The sequence below is a fragment of the Patiria miniata genome, unplaced genomic scaffold (genome assembly GCF_015706575.1).
Source record: "Patiria miniata isolate m_02_andy unplaced genomic scaffold, ASM1570657v1 HiC_scaffold_5, whole genome shotgun sequence".
NCBI classification, from domain to species: domain Eukaryota; kingdom Metazoa; phylum Echinodermata; class Asteroidea; order Valvatida; family Asterinidae; genus Patiria; species Patiria miniata.
The window spans coordinates 25,304,579-25,323,244 of NW_024037072.1; the positions used below are offsets into that span (position 1 = coordinate 25,304,579).

The 18,666-nt window shown below is 40.8% G+C and overlaps 1 protein-coding gene across 1 annotated transcript; it reads right to left on the reverse strand.

The window, feature by feature from the left end:
* Positions 1-7,739: 7,739 nt before the first annotated feature.
* Positions 7,740-16,818, reverse strand: LOC119742043 (lysophospholipase-like protein 1). The gene is made up of 5 exons (XM_038218060.1): positions 16,708-16,818; positions 14,542-14,641; positions 12,131-12,300; positions 10,158-10,273; positions 7,740-8,268 (listed from the first exon to the last, which is right to left on the reverse strand). Exons 1-5 carry the CDS (start codon positions 16,796-16,798, stop codon positions 8,047-8,049), a joined length of 699 nt encoding a protein of 232 aa, XP_038073988.1. The 5' UTR covers positions 16,799-16,818; the 3' UTR covers positions 7,740-8,046.
* Positions 16,819-18,666: the final 1,848 nt, after the last annotated feature.

The following is an 18,666-nucleotide window of genomic DNA, read 5'->3' on the forward strand; positions in this document are numbered from 1 at the left end:
GCTCGAAGTCATGAATTATGTAGTACTGCTCACGCGTCACGTCGCCACGTGACTAGGGGGCTGAGCTAACCATAGAAGCACCGCCCCCATGAACCCGTACCGTACAACCACTAGATGGGAGGATCAGGTCATTCGATTCCAACTTCGCCATGCCGCGCGGAGAGCTGTCGCCGAAAAAAGGGGCGGGGGGGGAGTCCCGTGCATGTGCCGAGAGACGCAAAAAATAAGTTTTATTGTTTTTGAAAGGGACCCATCTCATATGCTTAGCAAGCGGGGGGGGGGGGGGGGGAGGGGGGGGGGTAGGGGGGGGGGTATTTACTCCCCCCCCCTCCAATATTTTGTGAGGACTGCCCTTTTCCATTCAAATGCCCTTTTTTTCACCAGCGCTTACCCCCCCCCCCCATATATTTGTAAAGAGTGCCCTTCTATTGTTAACAAGTGCACTTTTTATCTGGACAAGTGCCCTTTTTTAAATAAAAGATGTGCCCTTTGATGCCATCGGCCGTTCGGGTGCCTTTTTTGAATTTCGCGAATGTATCGCCCTGAAAAGCACCATATATTGCCCGCTACAGTGTGCAAGTATAATCGTCGGTTTTGAACAGCCCGGCGCACCAGCCCCCCCCCCCCCCCCCCCGGCCCCCAACCCCAACACACACACACACACACCTTCACTATTGGATTTTACGGAGGCGGGAGGCCAAGTGTCCGGAGAAAAAAAATGTCTACATTTCAGCGCAGCAGTGCCCTTTTCAAGAACCCCCCCCCCCCCCCCCATAAAAAAATACCTTAGCTACGCCCCTGCATGATCTAGGACCTCCCTTCAGAAAATTAGACCGGAATCTAATAGATAATTGAACGTTATGCCTTATGCCCACTCCTGTTGGTGGGTTGACGCTCCCAGATCAATTCAAAACGGCGAATCACAGAAGTCTTTTCTTCGTGTATTATGCGTGATCTATGTACCCTGTACGTGCACAATGGGCCGGATTAGCCACTATTCATTGGTGTTTATGTCTAATCCGGTAATCAGGATAAGCAGTGAGCGCTGTCCGGCTCACGAGTTGCTGTGATTGTAAGGTACAAAGGGGACTGTAGACTGGCCCTCTCTGATCAGCAAACAGCCTAAAACTGTTTTTAAAAGAAAAGATAAAATAATACCACTCTACCACTCCGATCCCCCATATCTCTCTCTTTCACGTAATGGTCTATCATTTGTTTGTGTCTTAAATGATAGACCTTGAAGATAGACATTGGCCTTGAAGTTCAAGCGTTTCCAAGTATAGCCATCGATCAACTTACGAAGAGCCTTCAAATTTAGATGCAAACATGCCTAGATTGATCATAAAAATGTACATTGTAGGAGTAATCATTAATTTTATTGATAGTTTTAAGTCTTGATATGATCAGGGCGTTTGCCTCAACAAAAACAATAATCCCTAAAACTTGAAAAAACAACCCAAGTCTTTCAGGTGATAAAACTTGCATCAATCACAGAACAAGTTTTGTTGGACCACCCCAGTTGTAATAACTCGACTCAAGTCAATACAGGCAAATGCATCGACTTGACTCGAGTCGAGGACATTTTCAAAGCACTTTTCCTATTACAAAATTGGAAATGTTTCTCAGTCCCAGATTCATGTCTTTTCAACATTTCTGCAATGACTGACCTCCATTGAGATGATATACGAAGAAGAAAAAAAGTGACGTCACTACCAGTAAATAAGAGGAATGAAGCTGATCAGGACTTTCGATGGAGAAAAGCACGCACCTCCTTCCTCCCCCCCCCCCCCCCAAAATGAATAAAATTTCAGCAAAGGGCTTAATGACTCGATTGACCTACCTGGCAATACACAACAACAACAAACAATAGACGGCCTAACGTTTCGACTCCTGCAGAATATTTGTCAAGGGAAAACTCCCGGGATGCAGAAACAGCAAGCAAGGGCACGTAATTAAATACGCATGGCAGGAAAATAAACACCAAGGGATTGGATTACAGGTAGACAATAAAGGAAGTCAACAACAAAGGGAATAGGGTAGGGCGCGATGCCAGGGATTTTAGGTAGGAGAAAGGAACAAAGGAGTAGCAGCGGGTCAAAAAAAGAAGGAAATTGCAGGGCCCAATTCACAAATTTTATTTCTTATTCAAAAGCAATTAACTACGAAAGCCCATTAGCGCCACTGCAAGTATATATGTTACAGATTATGTAATTCGTTATAACGGATTACTTATTCGTTATTACGGATTATTAATTCGTTATTACGGATTACTAATTCGTTATTACGGATTATTTAATTCGTTATTACGGATTATTAATTCGTTATTACGAATTAAGTCTGATGTTCTCACACGTGGAGAGCACGTGACCAGGGTCCTATGTATATAGCGCCGCTAGGCGGCGCTATCTTTGCATACAACGTTTACCACTCCTGTGCCATACTTGCCGAGTAATGACTCAGAACGTATGAGTAATTCGTAATAACGAGTTAATAATCCGTAATAACGAATTAAATAATCCGTAATAACGAATTAATAATCCGTAATAACGAATTAAATAATCCGTAATAACGAATTAATAATCCGTAATAACGAATTAAATAATCCGTTATAACGAATTAGTAATCCGTAATAACGAATTAAATAATCTGTAATAACGAATTAATAATCCGTAATAACGAATTAAATAATCCGTTATAACGAATTAGTAATCCGTAATAACGAATTAAATAATCCGTAATAACGAATTAATAATCCGTTATAACGAATTAGTAATCCGTAATAACGAATTAATAATCCGTAATAACGAATGAAATAATCCGGTATAACGAATTAGTAATCCGTAATAACGAATTAAATAATCCGTAATAACGAATTAATAATCCGTTATAACGAATTAGTAATCCGTAATAACGAATTAATAATCCGTAATAACGAATTAAATAATCCGCAACATATATACTTGCAGTGGCGCTAATGGGCTTTCGTAATTAACCAGACCGGTTACACTTGACTCAATTTAGTGAACTCTGTAGCCAGAGGTATTATACTGTAGGCTACTCAACCACTCATGTCATGTACAGGCGAATCTAAAAGAAAGTTACCCAGTGTGGAGAGCAAAAATATTAAAAAGATATGTGGCTCGCTCCATTTAATAATTAAAAAAATAGGAATAAAGTACATGTTATTGACTTGTAACTGTAAAATTCACGTCATTTGCCGCATACTCCATTCATAACTTATCTCTATTTTAAAAGGAAAAAAACCCGAAAAATTCAGCTGTCCACCACTGATCAATAATTTTTTACTGATACGCATAATTTGTGAATACCCTTTTAATCAAATACAATGAACGAAAACTTGCAAAGGAAAACAGACAAAATCACCATTCTCGTTTTGTTCCTGGTGTAGAAAAAACAAATCTGACAGTAAAAACAAAGTTTAAGTGTCTTGGTTCATATCAAATCTTATTTGACTGTCTGTGCGTAATCTCTGGTTCTCACACAGCTAAATGACTTTGAATCATTTCGCATTGCATGGACAGCTGTAAAATTGGGTTCTTTCAGTAAAACATGCATAACCTCTGATAGCAAGGATAAATTTCAGTAATTCTTTTTTTTTTCCGGACGAGTGGAAGAACATGCTCGTTTTATACGTGCTTCATTGGTGTATCAAATTTAATTGGTTTTAAGGGAAACAAAATAATTAATCCCTGTCACTTTTTTTTTTACTTGCCCTGTATATATAGCGCTTGCTTAGTTAATGGGCAGGCAACTGGAAAGTCACACACAAAATAATTCATTACAGACCCTGCTGCAGTGCTTTTTTATTGCATACAAGTTAAACAAAAAGCGTGTGTTGCCTTTTTCTGCGGTCGATCCCTATGTTTTGTGTTCTTAAAATAAGTCAAATTTTGTGCATTTTGAAACGACCTCAAATGACCCCTATATGACCAATGAACCCCAACCCAAGGATCACTCCGTGCAAGTTACATTAAAATCCATCAAATTCTGTACACAAAGAAACATTCGAAGCGTATTTAAACAATGACCTCTAATGACCCCTACATGACCTTTGACCTCAGTAATCTGATGAAGAATTGTGTCTTCCCACTCAGGGGTCACTGCATCCAACTTTCGTCAAAATCTATGAAAGCATGCAGAAGTTATACATTGTTTTCTAAACTACGGGTCAAACTGGTTAGTGTCTCCCAAAATTTAGTGTCTCCAAAAACTGTTTAGGCCACACAATTAAAAAAGGAAATCAGCTGATACAAGGAAGGGGTGCATTTTTTAAGAGGGGTGGGGAGGGGAGACGCCCTTTTTAAACACTGCTGTAGCAATATGAGATCTCATCACCATTAATGATGTGCATCGGGTCAGGTTGACCAGGCCAAACCGGCCCGAAACATTACAGATATAAACCGAATCCGAACCGAAACCGATCTTAACTCCCTCAAACCGACCCGACCCGACCCGACAAAAAATAAGGTAAAACCGACCCGACCTGACCTGAAAAAAAAAAAAAAAAAACCCTGAATACCTGGCTTGGACAAAGTGATCACTTTTTTGTGCCTGCCCTTACTCAAGTGGCATGAATTCTTTTGCAAAACCATCGTCTTTTGCGCGCTCTGTCATACTCAGTGGGTTGATCGAGAGTAACTCGGCTTATTGAACAAACGCATGGTCACCACGCGGTATCATGAAAACTCAAGTTACAATCTATCTATTTCACCGTCAGTCCCGATCCCACTGGAGAAATTAATACCTTTGGAACTTGATAGTACGCTCAGTGGCCACACCGCAATGGGCTGCGGTCACAGTGACTGTCAATAATATTGCACCACCTGAATTTCTCAACTGTTTCGGTTTATTTTGGTTTATTTCGATTTATTTCGTTTTTTTCAAAAGATGGCTAAACCGACCCGAAAATGAAAATGCGAAACCGAAACCGAAACCGACCCGACCCGACTGAAAAGATGGACTAACCGACCCGACCCGACCCAAAGTCGGTTTCGGGTCGGGTCGGTTTCTGTTCTGGTTTGCACATCATTAATCACCATATCTATTGAACACATTCGAGTGAGGGATTGGGATATATTGAATTCACTGGCCAATGGAAATTTAAAACCATTTTTGTATTCTTGACATGTTTCAAATTACCATTCTAATGCTTCTGTAAACCTCATCATGAATACTCACTTGCCTTATTGAGTTTCACCACTAAATAAGCAAAACCGTGCACGATGGCGGTTTCAGATTTCACAGCAGTTATAAAGCGTTTTATTTTTACCATGTCAAGTTGGTGCATTTCTGGTCACTTATATCAAAGCTAACCAGTCCTTGAAGAATGTAGTTACAAACACCAATAAAAAGTTGAATTTAAAAAAACCCATTCCACATTGAAGTAAGCAAATCACCTTATGGCCAAAAAAAGTCTCCGGTTTCTGGCATGGAGCTTGCCCAAAAAGTGGTGCAGCGACGCGGCTTTTTTTTTTTTTACCTGTTTTTTTTTTTTGCTTCAAATGTCGGCGGATGACTGCAAAATGGTGCCCGACTAAACTTAGTGCAAATATATGGGAGTCCAGAGAGGCCACATAAAGCTTATTCTCGATCATAACCCCAACTAAAAACACGTTAAAATTGTGCAGAAGCAGGATTCCAGTCAAACCAGTGAGTTTGGTGGTTTTGAGACATCATCTTTCATTGAAAAAAAACTTTTTCATTTTGCCGACGCGCATGGCTACGGCGACGCGCGCGCATACCAGAAAACCGGAGACTTTTTTTTTTTGGCCTATTGTAAAGCAATTCCCAAAATCAATACCTAATGTACCCTCTGGTGTCAGTGAAAATAGTGAATAGTTTCACGGCCAGTGAGAATACAGGTAGTTATAAATAGTTAAAATTTCAATTTAAAATAGTTTACAATTATATTCATAGGCCAAAAAAAGGCCCCGGTTTCTGGTATGGCGCTTGCCCCAAAAGTGGTGCGGCAAAGCGGCTTTTTTTTTTTTTTTTTCCCTTCAAATGTCAGCTGATGACTGCAAATAGTGCCCAACTAAATTTAGTGCAAAATGTATTGGAGCCCAGAGAGGCCACATAAAGCTTATACTCGATTGTAACCTCATCTTAAAACACGTTAAAATTGTGCAGCAGCAGGATTCCAGTCAAACCAGTGAGTTTGGAGGTTTTGAGACATCATCTTACATTGAAAAAAAAAACCTTTTTAATTTTGCCGACGCGCATGGCTACGGCGACGCGCGCGCATACCAGAAACCGGAGACTTTTTTTTTGGCCATAGATATAAAACTATCAATTTTAAATAGTTTCAATATATTTTTAGAGATACAGATATTTACTCGTACTCCAGTTGTAAAGCAGATTATTATTTCGTGTAGTGCCCCTCACGCCACCACAAAAAAAAGGAGGGAGTTGCAAAAACCAATGGCAAATGAAGTAGCTAGTCCTTTGAAGTTAAGTTTGAGTTAGGCGTTGCCAAAAAGCTTCTGAACCGTGCAAAAAAACTGAGAATCAGATGATAAACCATTGTGTGCTGCCTTTTGAGAAGTCCTTTTCCCAACCGAAAATACAAAAATAATTAAATGTACACTTTTGGGCAATGAAACAAGTTTGCAAACTTCTGCATATACCCTTTGGCATTTATCACTCGGATCTGTCTCATATACTTGTGGGTAAACCATCATCTAAGGCCAAGTTCGGGCAAGGACCATTAGTCGACTAGTGGTTGATTTGTGACGTACCTTACGCCTGCGCACTGATAGCATCGTGCGAACGTCTCTAGTCAAACGCTGGTCAAAATGTCATCGCAAAACTTCTGGATCCTGGCTCTCTGCTTGCGTTATGAATGCGCGCGGCTATTGGTTACCAGCGAAGCAACCAACCCCAGTAGGCTGGTTCCAAATAGTCGACTAGCGTAGTCAACCACCGACGACTAGACAGAGTTCGGGCAAACGTTAGTTAACCATTGGTCAACTATAGTCCATGCGCGAACTTGGCCCAAATTGCTTGTCTAGAGCCATTGTCTAGGTCTCTTCACCCATTCTGTGGGAAAATGCTGCTAACAGACGTGACCATAGCTCTGGAAGACTGTTCTGGTCACAGCCTAAGATTTCTAGCTGATTCCAGATTCCGATGTTGTTATGTGAACGTCTGGTACCCCTTTTCCATTGTGTGGCCGTAACATTATACAAATATAACATGGTTTGAGGGTGGATAGTCAATATTAGCTCCCCGAGGCATTGGAAGTTAATCTAGTTTGTCAAATTCCAAAACCGAGGGGAGCTAATATTGACTATTCACCCGAAATGAAATAAACCATATTATATATGTTTTACCATCCCTTATACAGATTCAGTTGCCAAATTTTCCCTTTGCAGTACACACCACGGCGCAAAAGTTGTCCAGCTGACAAGAAGAATATTGCTCAACCTCAGAAAAGTTTTAGTAAAGGAGGCATCATTGTTGTCCATGATATTGTCCAGTTCGGCATCACTGAGCTTGGGAGAACGCTGATTAACATTTACGTGAGCCACTTTCTTTGCATGTGTAGCTTGGACAAGGGCGGATCCAGAACACAATTTTTGGGGGGGGCCAAAAAAAAAATTTGGTCCCCCAAAAAAGTGGGTGAAACAAATTACGGCGTGGGGTTCGGGGCCCCGAAAAATTTTTGGATTCTAGATGCTCTGTGGTGCGAGGCAATTTCTAACCACTTTAACCAATGTTTTTTTTTAGGAAAAGATGGTGGTGTACTCATTGCCTGCCTTTATTGCGATGTCACATAAAAAAAAAAAGAGCTTGAGCTTGGACGATGTGTAGCTTGGATGATGTGCGTACAACACCTGTGCAATTGTTCCACGATTGCTTCATCAAGCTCATGAGTAGTGGACCATCGCACAGGTAACCCGTTCGATAGTCCACTACATATGCGTATTTACACTGAACACATTCGCCCTTGGTAAATGGACCAGTGGTGAATGGACCAGTGAGAATTCGCCCGTCGATCATATGTATGAGGTATAGTATAAATCATCAGCTTTCGCTCGGTACCCGTTTCTTTATCCAGTCTGTGAGCATATGGAGCTCTTTGGCATTCATCTCATGGTAAAGTTCTGGGAAGGTGTGAAATTCACACCCTACCCCGCAGTCAGAGAGCTGCTTGACCGTCTCTTTGCTCCAGTCGCTCAAAACCAATGGGTCCCTCAGGCCCTGGCAGGCAAACAGAGGTGGCAGGCTCGGCTTGGAGCTCACAACCTGCACAACGAACAGCAAGAGGGAGAATGCAATATTTAACAGGCAGTAACTCAATGTTTACCTTAGGGGAATTACAAGGTTTACACAAGGTTTAACAGGGTACCTTGGGGTTCAACATATGGATTCCTTTGAGGAACTAACCCAACGGGCAGGTTTTTTATGTGCAACCTCTATGAGAGAACACGGCAAAAACAGGCCTTTTTTCGCATCTATCGCCGCCACTTCATTATTCGACAGAGTATACCTTAGTTCTTACTACAGTATGACCCTAACAATATATAGTTTCAGAAAGTGAAAGAAAAACTGAATAAAACACTGATTTTCCCTCGCCAAAATTATGTTGAACACTGCATTTTTAGTCAAAAATCTCCCAGTTTTGTGTGTAAACCATGCGTTCAGCCAAGAACTGGTCCATTTATATCATCACAACGTTCAATAGCGCCACCTGGGAGCTTAGTTCTCTCGAGCCATTTTTCTTCGTCTCGTCAGCTTTCTTACAATATAACCCTTATTGTGATTGGTTGAGGTTAAGGCTCGCCCGTATTCATTTACAAAAGAATTGTTCATCTAAACTCCAATAAAATTTGCCGTTGCTCATGGCTGTGTGCGTAGGGTCTGTTTATTGTACACGTGCATGCATGTACACAGAGCCCGGGAGCTGTTATCTCTATGTCCAAGGTCATCTGGCTGTGCGCTTTCGGCCGGACATGGGGTCCTTTTGACCACAAAGGATTTGATATGGCTCCAGTTATTGCTCATTTATTTGCGCATTCTTCTTTATACAACACCTGAATAAATCCCCATCATCTGATTGGTCGATCGTTGATCACATGTCTTGAATTATTCGTACCAATGCACGGCGCGCGTGGCGCGCAGCGCACAGTGCAATGGAAGTACTATTGCACTGTGATTAGAAGTACCATTGCACTGTCACTGCACATGTTGCCGAAGGTGGCGCTGTGGTGGTTAAATTGGCAATAAAAGTTATGGACTTATTAAACTGTTTAAGTTCTAAACTTATGGAAAAGTTTTACATTGAGAAAATTGAATATGACAGTTCTCAACCTGTTGGAACAGTTTGCATAAATTAAATATGATAACTCTGAACTTGTCAAACTTGTAAACATTTTTTAACTTGAATGAATTAGCTATTAAAAGTCAACCAATCAGATGACGAGGATTTATTCAGGCGTTATATAAAACAAATATTGAATGTTTCACGTTCGTGTAATAGAAAGAATAATTTCATTCGGTGACAGATGAAATGTTCCATTCCACTCGGCTTCGCCTCGTGGAATGGAACATTTCATCTGTCACTTCATGAAATTATTCTTACCATTGCACTCACAAACATTCATTATTTGTATACTAACAGATTCCATCCAATACTTCACAAAGGAAAACTGACTTGGCTCACTTTTAAAGGTAATAATAATACAACATTTGCTTTTGCTGTAATTTTTAGGAACACTTTCTTGCTATCAACTCATACTAAAAACGTTTAGCATGTAAACATGTTTACAAGCTGAAAGCAAGAAAGTGTTTAGAATTGTGTTTACTCGCTCAACACATTCTTTTTGTAGGCCAGGCAATTATCCACACAGAGGCAATTAGGCTACCGTTGTCCGAACGGCTAAAATTGAAAACTTGGTCCCATGGTCAATTGGACCTCTCTTGGAAAATTACTCATAACTAACTCTGTCAAAAGTTTCGCATTTGAACATTTGATGTCTCATTTAAAGTAAAAGGGTGCATTTCTCAAACCATACCTATAATTATGTATGTTGGTTACACATTCGACATCTGGCAATGTTCCGTTATATTTTGTACGATGTTTCGACCACAGAAGAGTCTTTTAGACGGGGGAAGAAATGAATTCTTTTACTCACTTTGTAAACAACAGAGTCCTGGTTGAGAAAACTGGATAGAGCAAACACACCCGCCACATCATGATGGAAGCGGTAGGCTAAATGCATGGCCATCCCTCCACCCATGGAAAAGCCCCCTATACAACAGAAAAGTGTATCATTGTAAATTGTAGGATTGGTGACTGCTCTATGTTCCGACACCCCTATGTTCCGACAACCTAGATTGTGTTACTCCCGGTTAGGGTTAGGGTTAGGGTTAGGGTTAGGGTTAGGGTTAGGAATAGGAATATGTGCAGTCGGAACATAGGGGTGTCGGAACATAGAGGTGTAACCGTAGGATTGCAAGCAAACATTGTGTCACCAAAACTTTCAATTTTTTTTTTAGGGGGGGGGGGGGGTTGGGGGGGGGGGGGAATGGGGGTGGTGGGAGGGGTAGTCTGAGTATCACCTGTTATCTACGGAGCCAAGCCTCCTGTATAACGTCTGATATGTCAAAGCATGCAGATTTATGGGATCTCGCGCCTCAGCCAATGGGAGTCAACTTTACTAAACCGTGACATCATTTCTTTCCCAAATCAGGACTAAATGGTTTGATTGGTCAATTCGAATGCAGTGTTTCGTCATACAACAGCCGGGCGCATATCGTGTAAAATGATACAGAGCACGTGACACAGGTTTATTTTTAATCCATTGTCTATGACATGCAATGGGTGAATGACCGAAGACCCGATACAGAAAGTGCTCGCTGATTGGGCAAAATGTAGAGGTCAAGAGGTGTTTGTCTTGCATAAATAATCAGCAAATCTGCTCACATATCACTGTAGACCATAGCATTCACCAAAGTCTATTACATGGGCGGGGAAAGGGGGGGGGGAAAGAACCCACTTGTCAGGCAAAAAGAACAATACAACATTGACTTTACCTTTTTTTCTATTTTCCTTTTGTTTATTTTTTTTTGGCTTGCACCTCTTTCAGACACCATGAACGCAAATAAGACGAATACTGCCCCCCAAAATACATTCAGGTAAAATAACTTGCTCATTCACATGTGAACCTTTTATTTTTAAACAACATCATTAAGCCGGAAACACAAGTTATTTAAGTTTTACAAGTTCCTCAGTATCACATTCCCTTTCTTACTATTTGGTTCCTCCACAAATTGTCTACTTCAATTTCTTTCAACTACAAAAAATTTGATTAAATACATTTATTTGCAAGCTGATATATCCACTTGCTATATATCCAGCAGGCACAGTTATGAGTCGATATTCTCCATAACAATTAACGCCCTCCTGAATTGAACAAGATATACTCGACAGCCAGCAAGTTGTTGAACCCTGTTGATTGGGGAAGAAAAATAAGACTCTGTTGGATGATGCAGTTTGCTATTGTTGGTATTCCTTGGACTGAGCAGATCCTGTTCATAGCTGAGTGCCCCCTCCCCCCTAGTCTATGTAATAGACCATTGCAAAAGCCATGGTCTATAACATTTGAGCAGATTCGCTGATTAATTATGCAGGACAACAGCATCTTGACCTCTAGATTTTGACCAATCAGCGGGTGCTTTCTATAACGGGTCTTCGATCATTCACCCGTTGTCACGTCATATACATGAATTTAAAAAAAAAGATTTGAGGCTTTGCATGGTGGAGATACTAAATAATGAAAGGTTTGCGGAAACACCATGTGCGAATAATTTCTCAACTAAGAGAATGGTTCTGAAAAGAACCAGAGGTATAAACTCGACGTTCCGGTCAGTATGCTCTGACCGCGATTTAGTAAAGTCGACTCTGATTGGCTGAAGCACGAGATCACATAAATCTGCATGCTTTGACATATCAGATGTTATACAGGAGACCTGGCTCCGTGGATAACAGGCGATACTCCGACTACCTCCCCCCACCCCCACCCCCACCCCAAATGAGGATCCCCTATCATGCACTCCCTTGCATAATAAAACCTTAGTTTACACCTCTGCACAAATTCTGACCTACCAATGACGATTCGATTTTTTGGGATTCCCCTGGCCACTTCATCGTCTATCAGTCGTCCCAACTGCTCGCAGACAGGATCGATGGTCTCCAACAGCTCAGGGACGTTTGGGGCGATCCGCGTTCTGTCATACCATACGGTACTCAGCGCACCCCCGGCTGGCGTGTAGCGCCTGTCAGAATGCAAACATAGAAACGGCTTTTTAAAATCTCACAATCATCCTCTCAAATCTGCCCAAAATCTAACACCTCAGTTTCCTTGATTTTGATGGATGTTGAATAACATTAAGACCAGTTCGTACTTCATGCCCAAGTTAAGGCGAAGCAGATTTCTTGACGTCAACAGTGATAGCTTCACTGTAATATTCACTGTTTTCCAAACGAATTTGCTTCACACTACAATTTGTGAGGTATAATTATAGAGTATGGACCGGCATTTACTTTGCATGGAACCTTGCTAGTCTAATACGTTCTAATTACATTGTGTACTTTTATTTTTTTTTATCACTCAGACTGAAAACAAAATAGAAAATACAGCCTCAACATAAATGCAATTTGGAACTCCAAGAATAAATATTTCTTTTCTTTAGAGATCTGTAAACTGTCACACTGAATGTTTGTATACACCGAAGAGTGTCGGCAACATTTTTCGTCCCGGCAAAAAAATAAATAGATCTTGTGAAATTAAGTCAATGGTTTTATAAAGATACATTGTACAGCAAATGTCAACAATGACCATTTTTTTATTTTGCCTGAAACACAATCCTGATGTCACCGGGCCATGTTTTTTTTTTTTCAAACGAGATCGGACAATATCAAAAGAGCTGGCACTCTCACTGCTTATGCATATTCATGATTGTTCAGGGCTTTAGAGAATAAGTTACATGTATATACCAAGGAATAATAGTGTTTAAAATCACCGACGATTGGCAGCTGATTCGTGGACTGGTTGGAAGTAGTCCTGACTTCTAAGCAGGTCAACCGCATTCGAATCTCAGTGAGCATTTTTCACTTCTACTCATTTTACCTTTTAAATAACTAAAGCGAGGAAGAAACATTTCTCACAAGACGCTAAGCCTATCTTGGGTTTGTGTTTTGGAGAACAAGGCATTAGATATGCATGCAATGGACCAATCAGAAGATGGGAAACGGATGTCGTTTTGGGGAAAAAAGATTTGCAACCAGGCCACCCGAAAGAACTTAATTACTGCATCTGACACTTTCAGAAGAAATAGCTGCCGGACAAAGATGAATAAAGTAAATTGAATACATATGGGTGTAAGAGTAGAACGTATACATGTATGTAGGCATGTACAGTTTGCAATTTCACCATAATAAGAGACTGATACATCAGCATAAATGTGATAATGTGACAAATTAACCCCTTCATAATTAAATTTATGTTTTAAGAAGTTAAAATACATAAATGTTTCCAATTTCACGGTGATCGAAATTGTAGTGTTGGTCCAATACGATTTGAATGGAGTTCCCCACGACACACAGATGTTCTCTAGCAACAAAGTTACATCAGCAGCAGAGAGCTTAAAGCTATAGTTCATCATTTGCAGCTCTCCGAAAAGTACCTGGCTATTATTGTTGAAAAACATGCTTGGTTGAAAGATAGTAAGGGGACTAAACTCCCTGTGAAATTATTCTCTCTGACAAGCTGTCATTTTGAAGTAATCAATGAAAGAAGACCTTTCCAACGGTGCTTCTTAAGACGCACCGTAGGAAATTTGAATGAGTAGTTCGTTTTGTTATTCGGCGAAGCGTGCGCAAGCATTGGCATGACGCCAACGCGGTTGCTATAATTCGTTGGATCAGTGCATGACATCGCGTAGCTCAGAACGTGTCTCGGACGCTGAATTCAGGCCCAATTCAAAACATGATTCAGCAACTTTTGATTTGAAATTGAGATCCTAGAATGCTGTTTTTCTCGGAATATACAGCTGAAGCTGAGCTGAAACTTCATCAGGTTAGTTGTTCAGTACCCTTCTTCAGATTCTGAGCACTTTTGTTGCTTCAAACAAACAAAATGCACAAATTACAAATGGAGACAACAAGACAAATAAGAATAGTTTAATGGATTTCAGTATCAGTATGGTTCCGCGCATCTAAACAGACAGTGGTGGCAGGAGGAGTGCAAAAAACTCTATTCGGAGGTTGACACGAACCTCTGGCAACTGCGTTTGTGACTGATGCGGCCAATGTTCGAGCCACGCATGCGATCACAGAAACCGAAAGTAAGCCTATAGTTTCTTAAAGATGGAGCATCAGATGCCTTCTGCCTTTGCCTCTTCTTCATCTGAATGGCGGTAGGCCTACAGTGGCACCATTCAGACAAAGATTCTTTCGGATTTGATTTGATCTAAAATGCGCTAATACAGTCAGAGTGCAACTGATATACCTCGCACCTTGCTGGAGCAGTAGGGAAGATGGTTTTAACGTGCGGGATCCTGAAGTCGTCTTGAACCAGCGACCTGATCCATCCCAGCACACCCTCGGCTGTATCTCCTGAAGCCAAGAAAAAGAAGAGAGCACCAAATAAATGACACACCATGACAGTACGGCAGTTTCACACGGTGTCGGGCATACATTTAGGACAAGTTAACAGTGTGCATAATAAAAGTCATAATCATAAAGTGGATTTAATTCCGATATTCAATTAGTACAATGATTTTCAAAAAAGCAATTATTCATCCAACTATTTTGCTGAAGTAGAAATCGGCTAGGAAGACCATGGTGTCGGAGGTACCAATAAAAATTGATTTTTTTTTGAGGGATTATTAGTGTATTTTTCAGCTGGTTCCAAGGTTTTTTTGTTCATTATGCATCTGGTCTACACAATTGGCGTATAGTCGTGTTCCCTAACGTGGCGCACTTCGAAGCTTACCCAACTTTCCTCGTGTAGTGTTGCCAAACCTCTTTGTTGACAAACCTCAAATTCATGCGGTGAAATACTGGTACTTTTACCTTATTAATGCTTGCTATTTAACCTCCGTGAACAATTTCGGTTTCATAAAATTTAAGCCGAAATTAAAAAAAAGGTGGTGTCTGGAAATTGGGCACAAATTGGCAGAGTGTTCCCCAACGTGGCGCACTTAAATAAATCTCGGAAAATTCCAAATTAACATTTAAGAATTTCTGTAAACTTGACAAATTCTGATAAATCATTATTATTTCTACTTACATACCCAGCCAGATGTTTGTCAGAAAATTATTTTCTTATTTTTCGGGGCATTTTCAAAGGTTTCACTTTGCACTTGAAAATAAAATCGGAAAATCACGCCAAAATAATTTTTTCTTTTAACTTTGTAGGCCTAGCGGGTAAATAAACTCGCAATTTATGAACGGGAGTGTTTAGAACTTGATGAAATTTTTATTTCTGTGAAATTTCAGTTAAAACTTTTGCTCTAGCTAGGCGCTACAGGCGAAAAATCAAAGTGCGCCACGTTAGGGGCCGCGCCACGTTAGGGTACATCAACAATATATCACTGCCCAGCCGGCTCACAACTAACACTACAGTCAAGTCTGTCAGTCAGTCAATGAGATAGGCCTAGGTACAACATGTGTACAAAGAGGACAAAAACAATGTGCATTGCCATTGACAAGTGTTATCCCTGACAAGATGACGTCAAATGTGACGTCATCATATGCCAAATCCGAAGTGACGTAAACATGACGCCATCAACTAATTTTTTATTTTTATTTTATATATGTTGGTTATACAAGCTCAATATAGGCCCTATCACTTTTTAGGCAGTGTATATTTTGCCGGAGACGGCAAACCTTTAGTAAACGTTAGTTTGCCGGATATGCACTGAACATGCGCAGTTACTGTTTTTTTGTACTAAAACATTTTCCGGTGACAAGTTTTAGTCTGGCTCCATGCCAAAATTATCGTTGTTACCTCGTATTCACAAGATGGGATTCAGACCATTTTATAATTTCAGACTTTATTTCCCTTTTAAAAAAAATCCTCCATCCAGAGCCACAAATCTGAAAAAGAAAATGTAATACTCTGCAAAAAATGTTTGAGACATGTTAAAATAATAAAAGAAGAATATTCTTATTTATTTGGGGATGAGAAAAAAAACCTTTAAAATGTGGTGCGGTCGGAATCGAACGCGAGTCATCATCATCATCACTTGGTACACGGCAACAGAACTAAAAGTTCCATGACGCCGGAACTAAAAGTTCCATGACGCAATTTAATACATCCCGCCTACTAGAGCCTTGGCTTAACCATTACACCAAACGTGCTACAACTTTTGGTGGGAATTTAATACATCTTATAATTCAGCCCTATTTTAAAGAGTACAGCGCCCTCTGTTGATATGGATTGCCGCCGGCAAACCTTTAGTAATCGTTAGTTTGCCGTCATTACCTCCGGCAAAATATCCACTATCCACTTTTTATGGACTTTGAACACAAACATGACATTGACAAAATATAATTTACATTTTTAATAATATATTAATACTAGGCCTACTGCACATTGGCAAAAAAATAGGCTAAGCGGAAAAGCCCTATCCGTTGCGCTATAAATGCATAGATAGGTTTCTGTATATGCTGCATACCTGAACCGTGGAGAAAAATTACACTTGCACTGTGCCTCCGTAAAGGGTTAAGTATTACAGTTTTCAAATTTGCCGCAGTCGCTACCGCCATTTCTTGTGCAAATTCTCGACATCAGTGGATGTGAGCGATCAGACAATCGCGCCAAGTTAACACGTGAAATATTGTTGATGTACCCTAACGTGGCGCGCCCCCTAACGTGGCGCACTTTGATTTTTCGCCTGTAGCGCCTAGCTAGAGCAAAAGTTTTAACTGAAATTTCACAGAAAGTGAAATTTCATCAAGTTATAAACACTCCCGTTCATAAATCGCGAATTTATTTACCCGCTACAAAGTTAAAAGAAAAACTTATTTTGGCGTGATTTTCCGATTTTATTTTCAAGTGCAAAGTGAACCCTTTGAAAATGCCCCGAAAAATAAGAAAATAATTTTGTGACAAACATCTGGCTGGGTATGTAAGTAGAGATAATAATGATTTATCAGAATTTATCAAGTTTTCAGAAATTCTTAAATGTTAATTTGGAATTTCCCGAGATTTATTTAAGTGCGCCACGTTAGGGAACACTCCGCCAAATTGTGCCCAATTTCCGGACGCCACCGTTTTTTAATTTCGGCTTAAATTTTATGAAACCGAAATTGTTCACAGAGGTTAAACAGCAAGCATTAATAAGGTAAAAGTACCAGTATTTCACTGCATGAATTTGAGGTTTGTCAACAAAGAGGTTTGGCAACACTACACGAGGAAATTTGGGTATGCTTCGAAGTGCGCCACGTTAGGGTACACCACCATAGTCTAAGCAAGCATCGCTAGATCGCGCGCCGCCGCGCCAGACATCAACACCTGGCAGAGTTTGCGCCATCTATCAATCGCGCAGCCAATGAATGGATTAGCGCGATTGATTGATCGCGCAGATTCACTGATCGCGCCCAACCTCGCAATATTGAGGGCGCTGTGCATGTTCGCGCTCGTACGACGATCATCCAAAATTACTTGTCAATAAAAAAAAGGTCACACTGATGAGCCTCTAGGGATATGGAGGAAGGTTTGTGTTTCTTCCTCCATGCTCAAGGCTTGTAAATGATTTTAAAAAAACACATTAAAACCTGAACGATCAAATAAAAAAATCCGCGGGCCATAAATATAAAGGCCCCTTGACTTGGCTGAATTATGTCGCTGGCCACTGCAGCAGCCTCGGTTGAGAGCCGTCTTTTGGTATCAAGCTGTTATGTCCCGAGACGCTCGCCTTGTGCAAAGCTCAGTTCCTGTCCATTCTTTGATGTTGTCAAACGATGACAAAACCGTCGTTTCTTTTAACGACCCCAGCTCCTTTTTGTTCCCTCTGCCATTTCTTGTATGAGCTGGAGAGTCAATAAACCGTCCGCTGCCTCTGATGATTATGACCGAAGCGGTACGGTGAGGAGCTGAATCCCCGGTCATGCTGGTGAGTTTCCTTTTCACAAGTAGCTGCACACCACTCGTAGTTCCTGCATGTATTCTGCTTGCCCCTTCTCTTTCCATTTGATGCCAAGCGTTCTCAAAATCCACATTTTAGCAACCATCACCCGGTTTTCATCCGCTCTTGTCAGAGTCCACCCCTCATAACAAGACCATACAGAAAACACTCCACACAAGTGTTAGTGACAGTTGTTGTCAAACTCCGATCATTCCATATTCCCTGGAAGTATATCGTCCTTCCCTTGGCCATTGCAATCTTACTTTGGTGGCAGCTGTACAGGATGTTGTGGAGGTTTTCGTGGAGCCAAGATTACTTGAGATGGTTGACTGCTTCACCGTCTACATTGTATTCTGATGTTCTTCTGCCTTTCTGCACTGAGTTTTGTTTTCTTTACATTCAGCCTCAGGTAGATCTCTGGTTCACTTATTGATAATGTCAGCTGTCTATGTCATTTTCAGTGGTTTCAAGGAGAGCCGTGCTTTGGTCATACATAACTTTTGACTT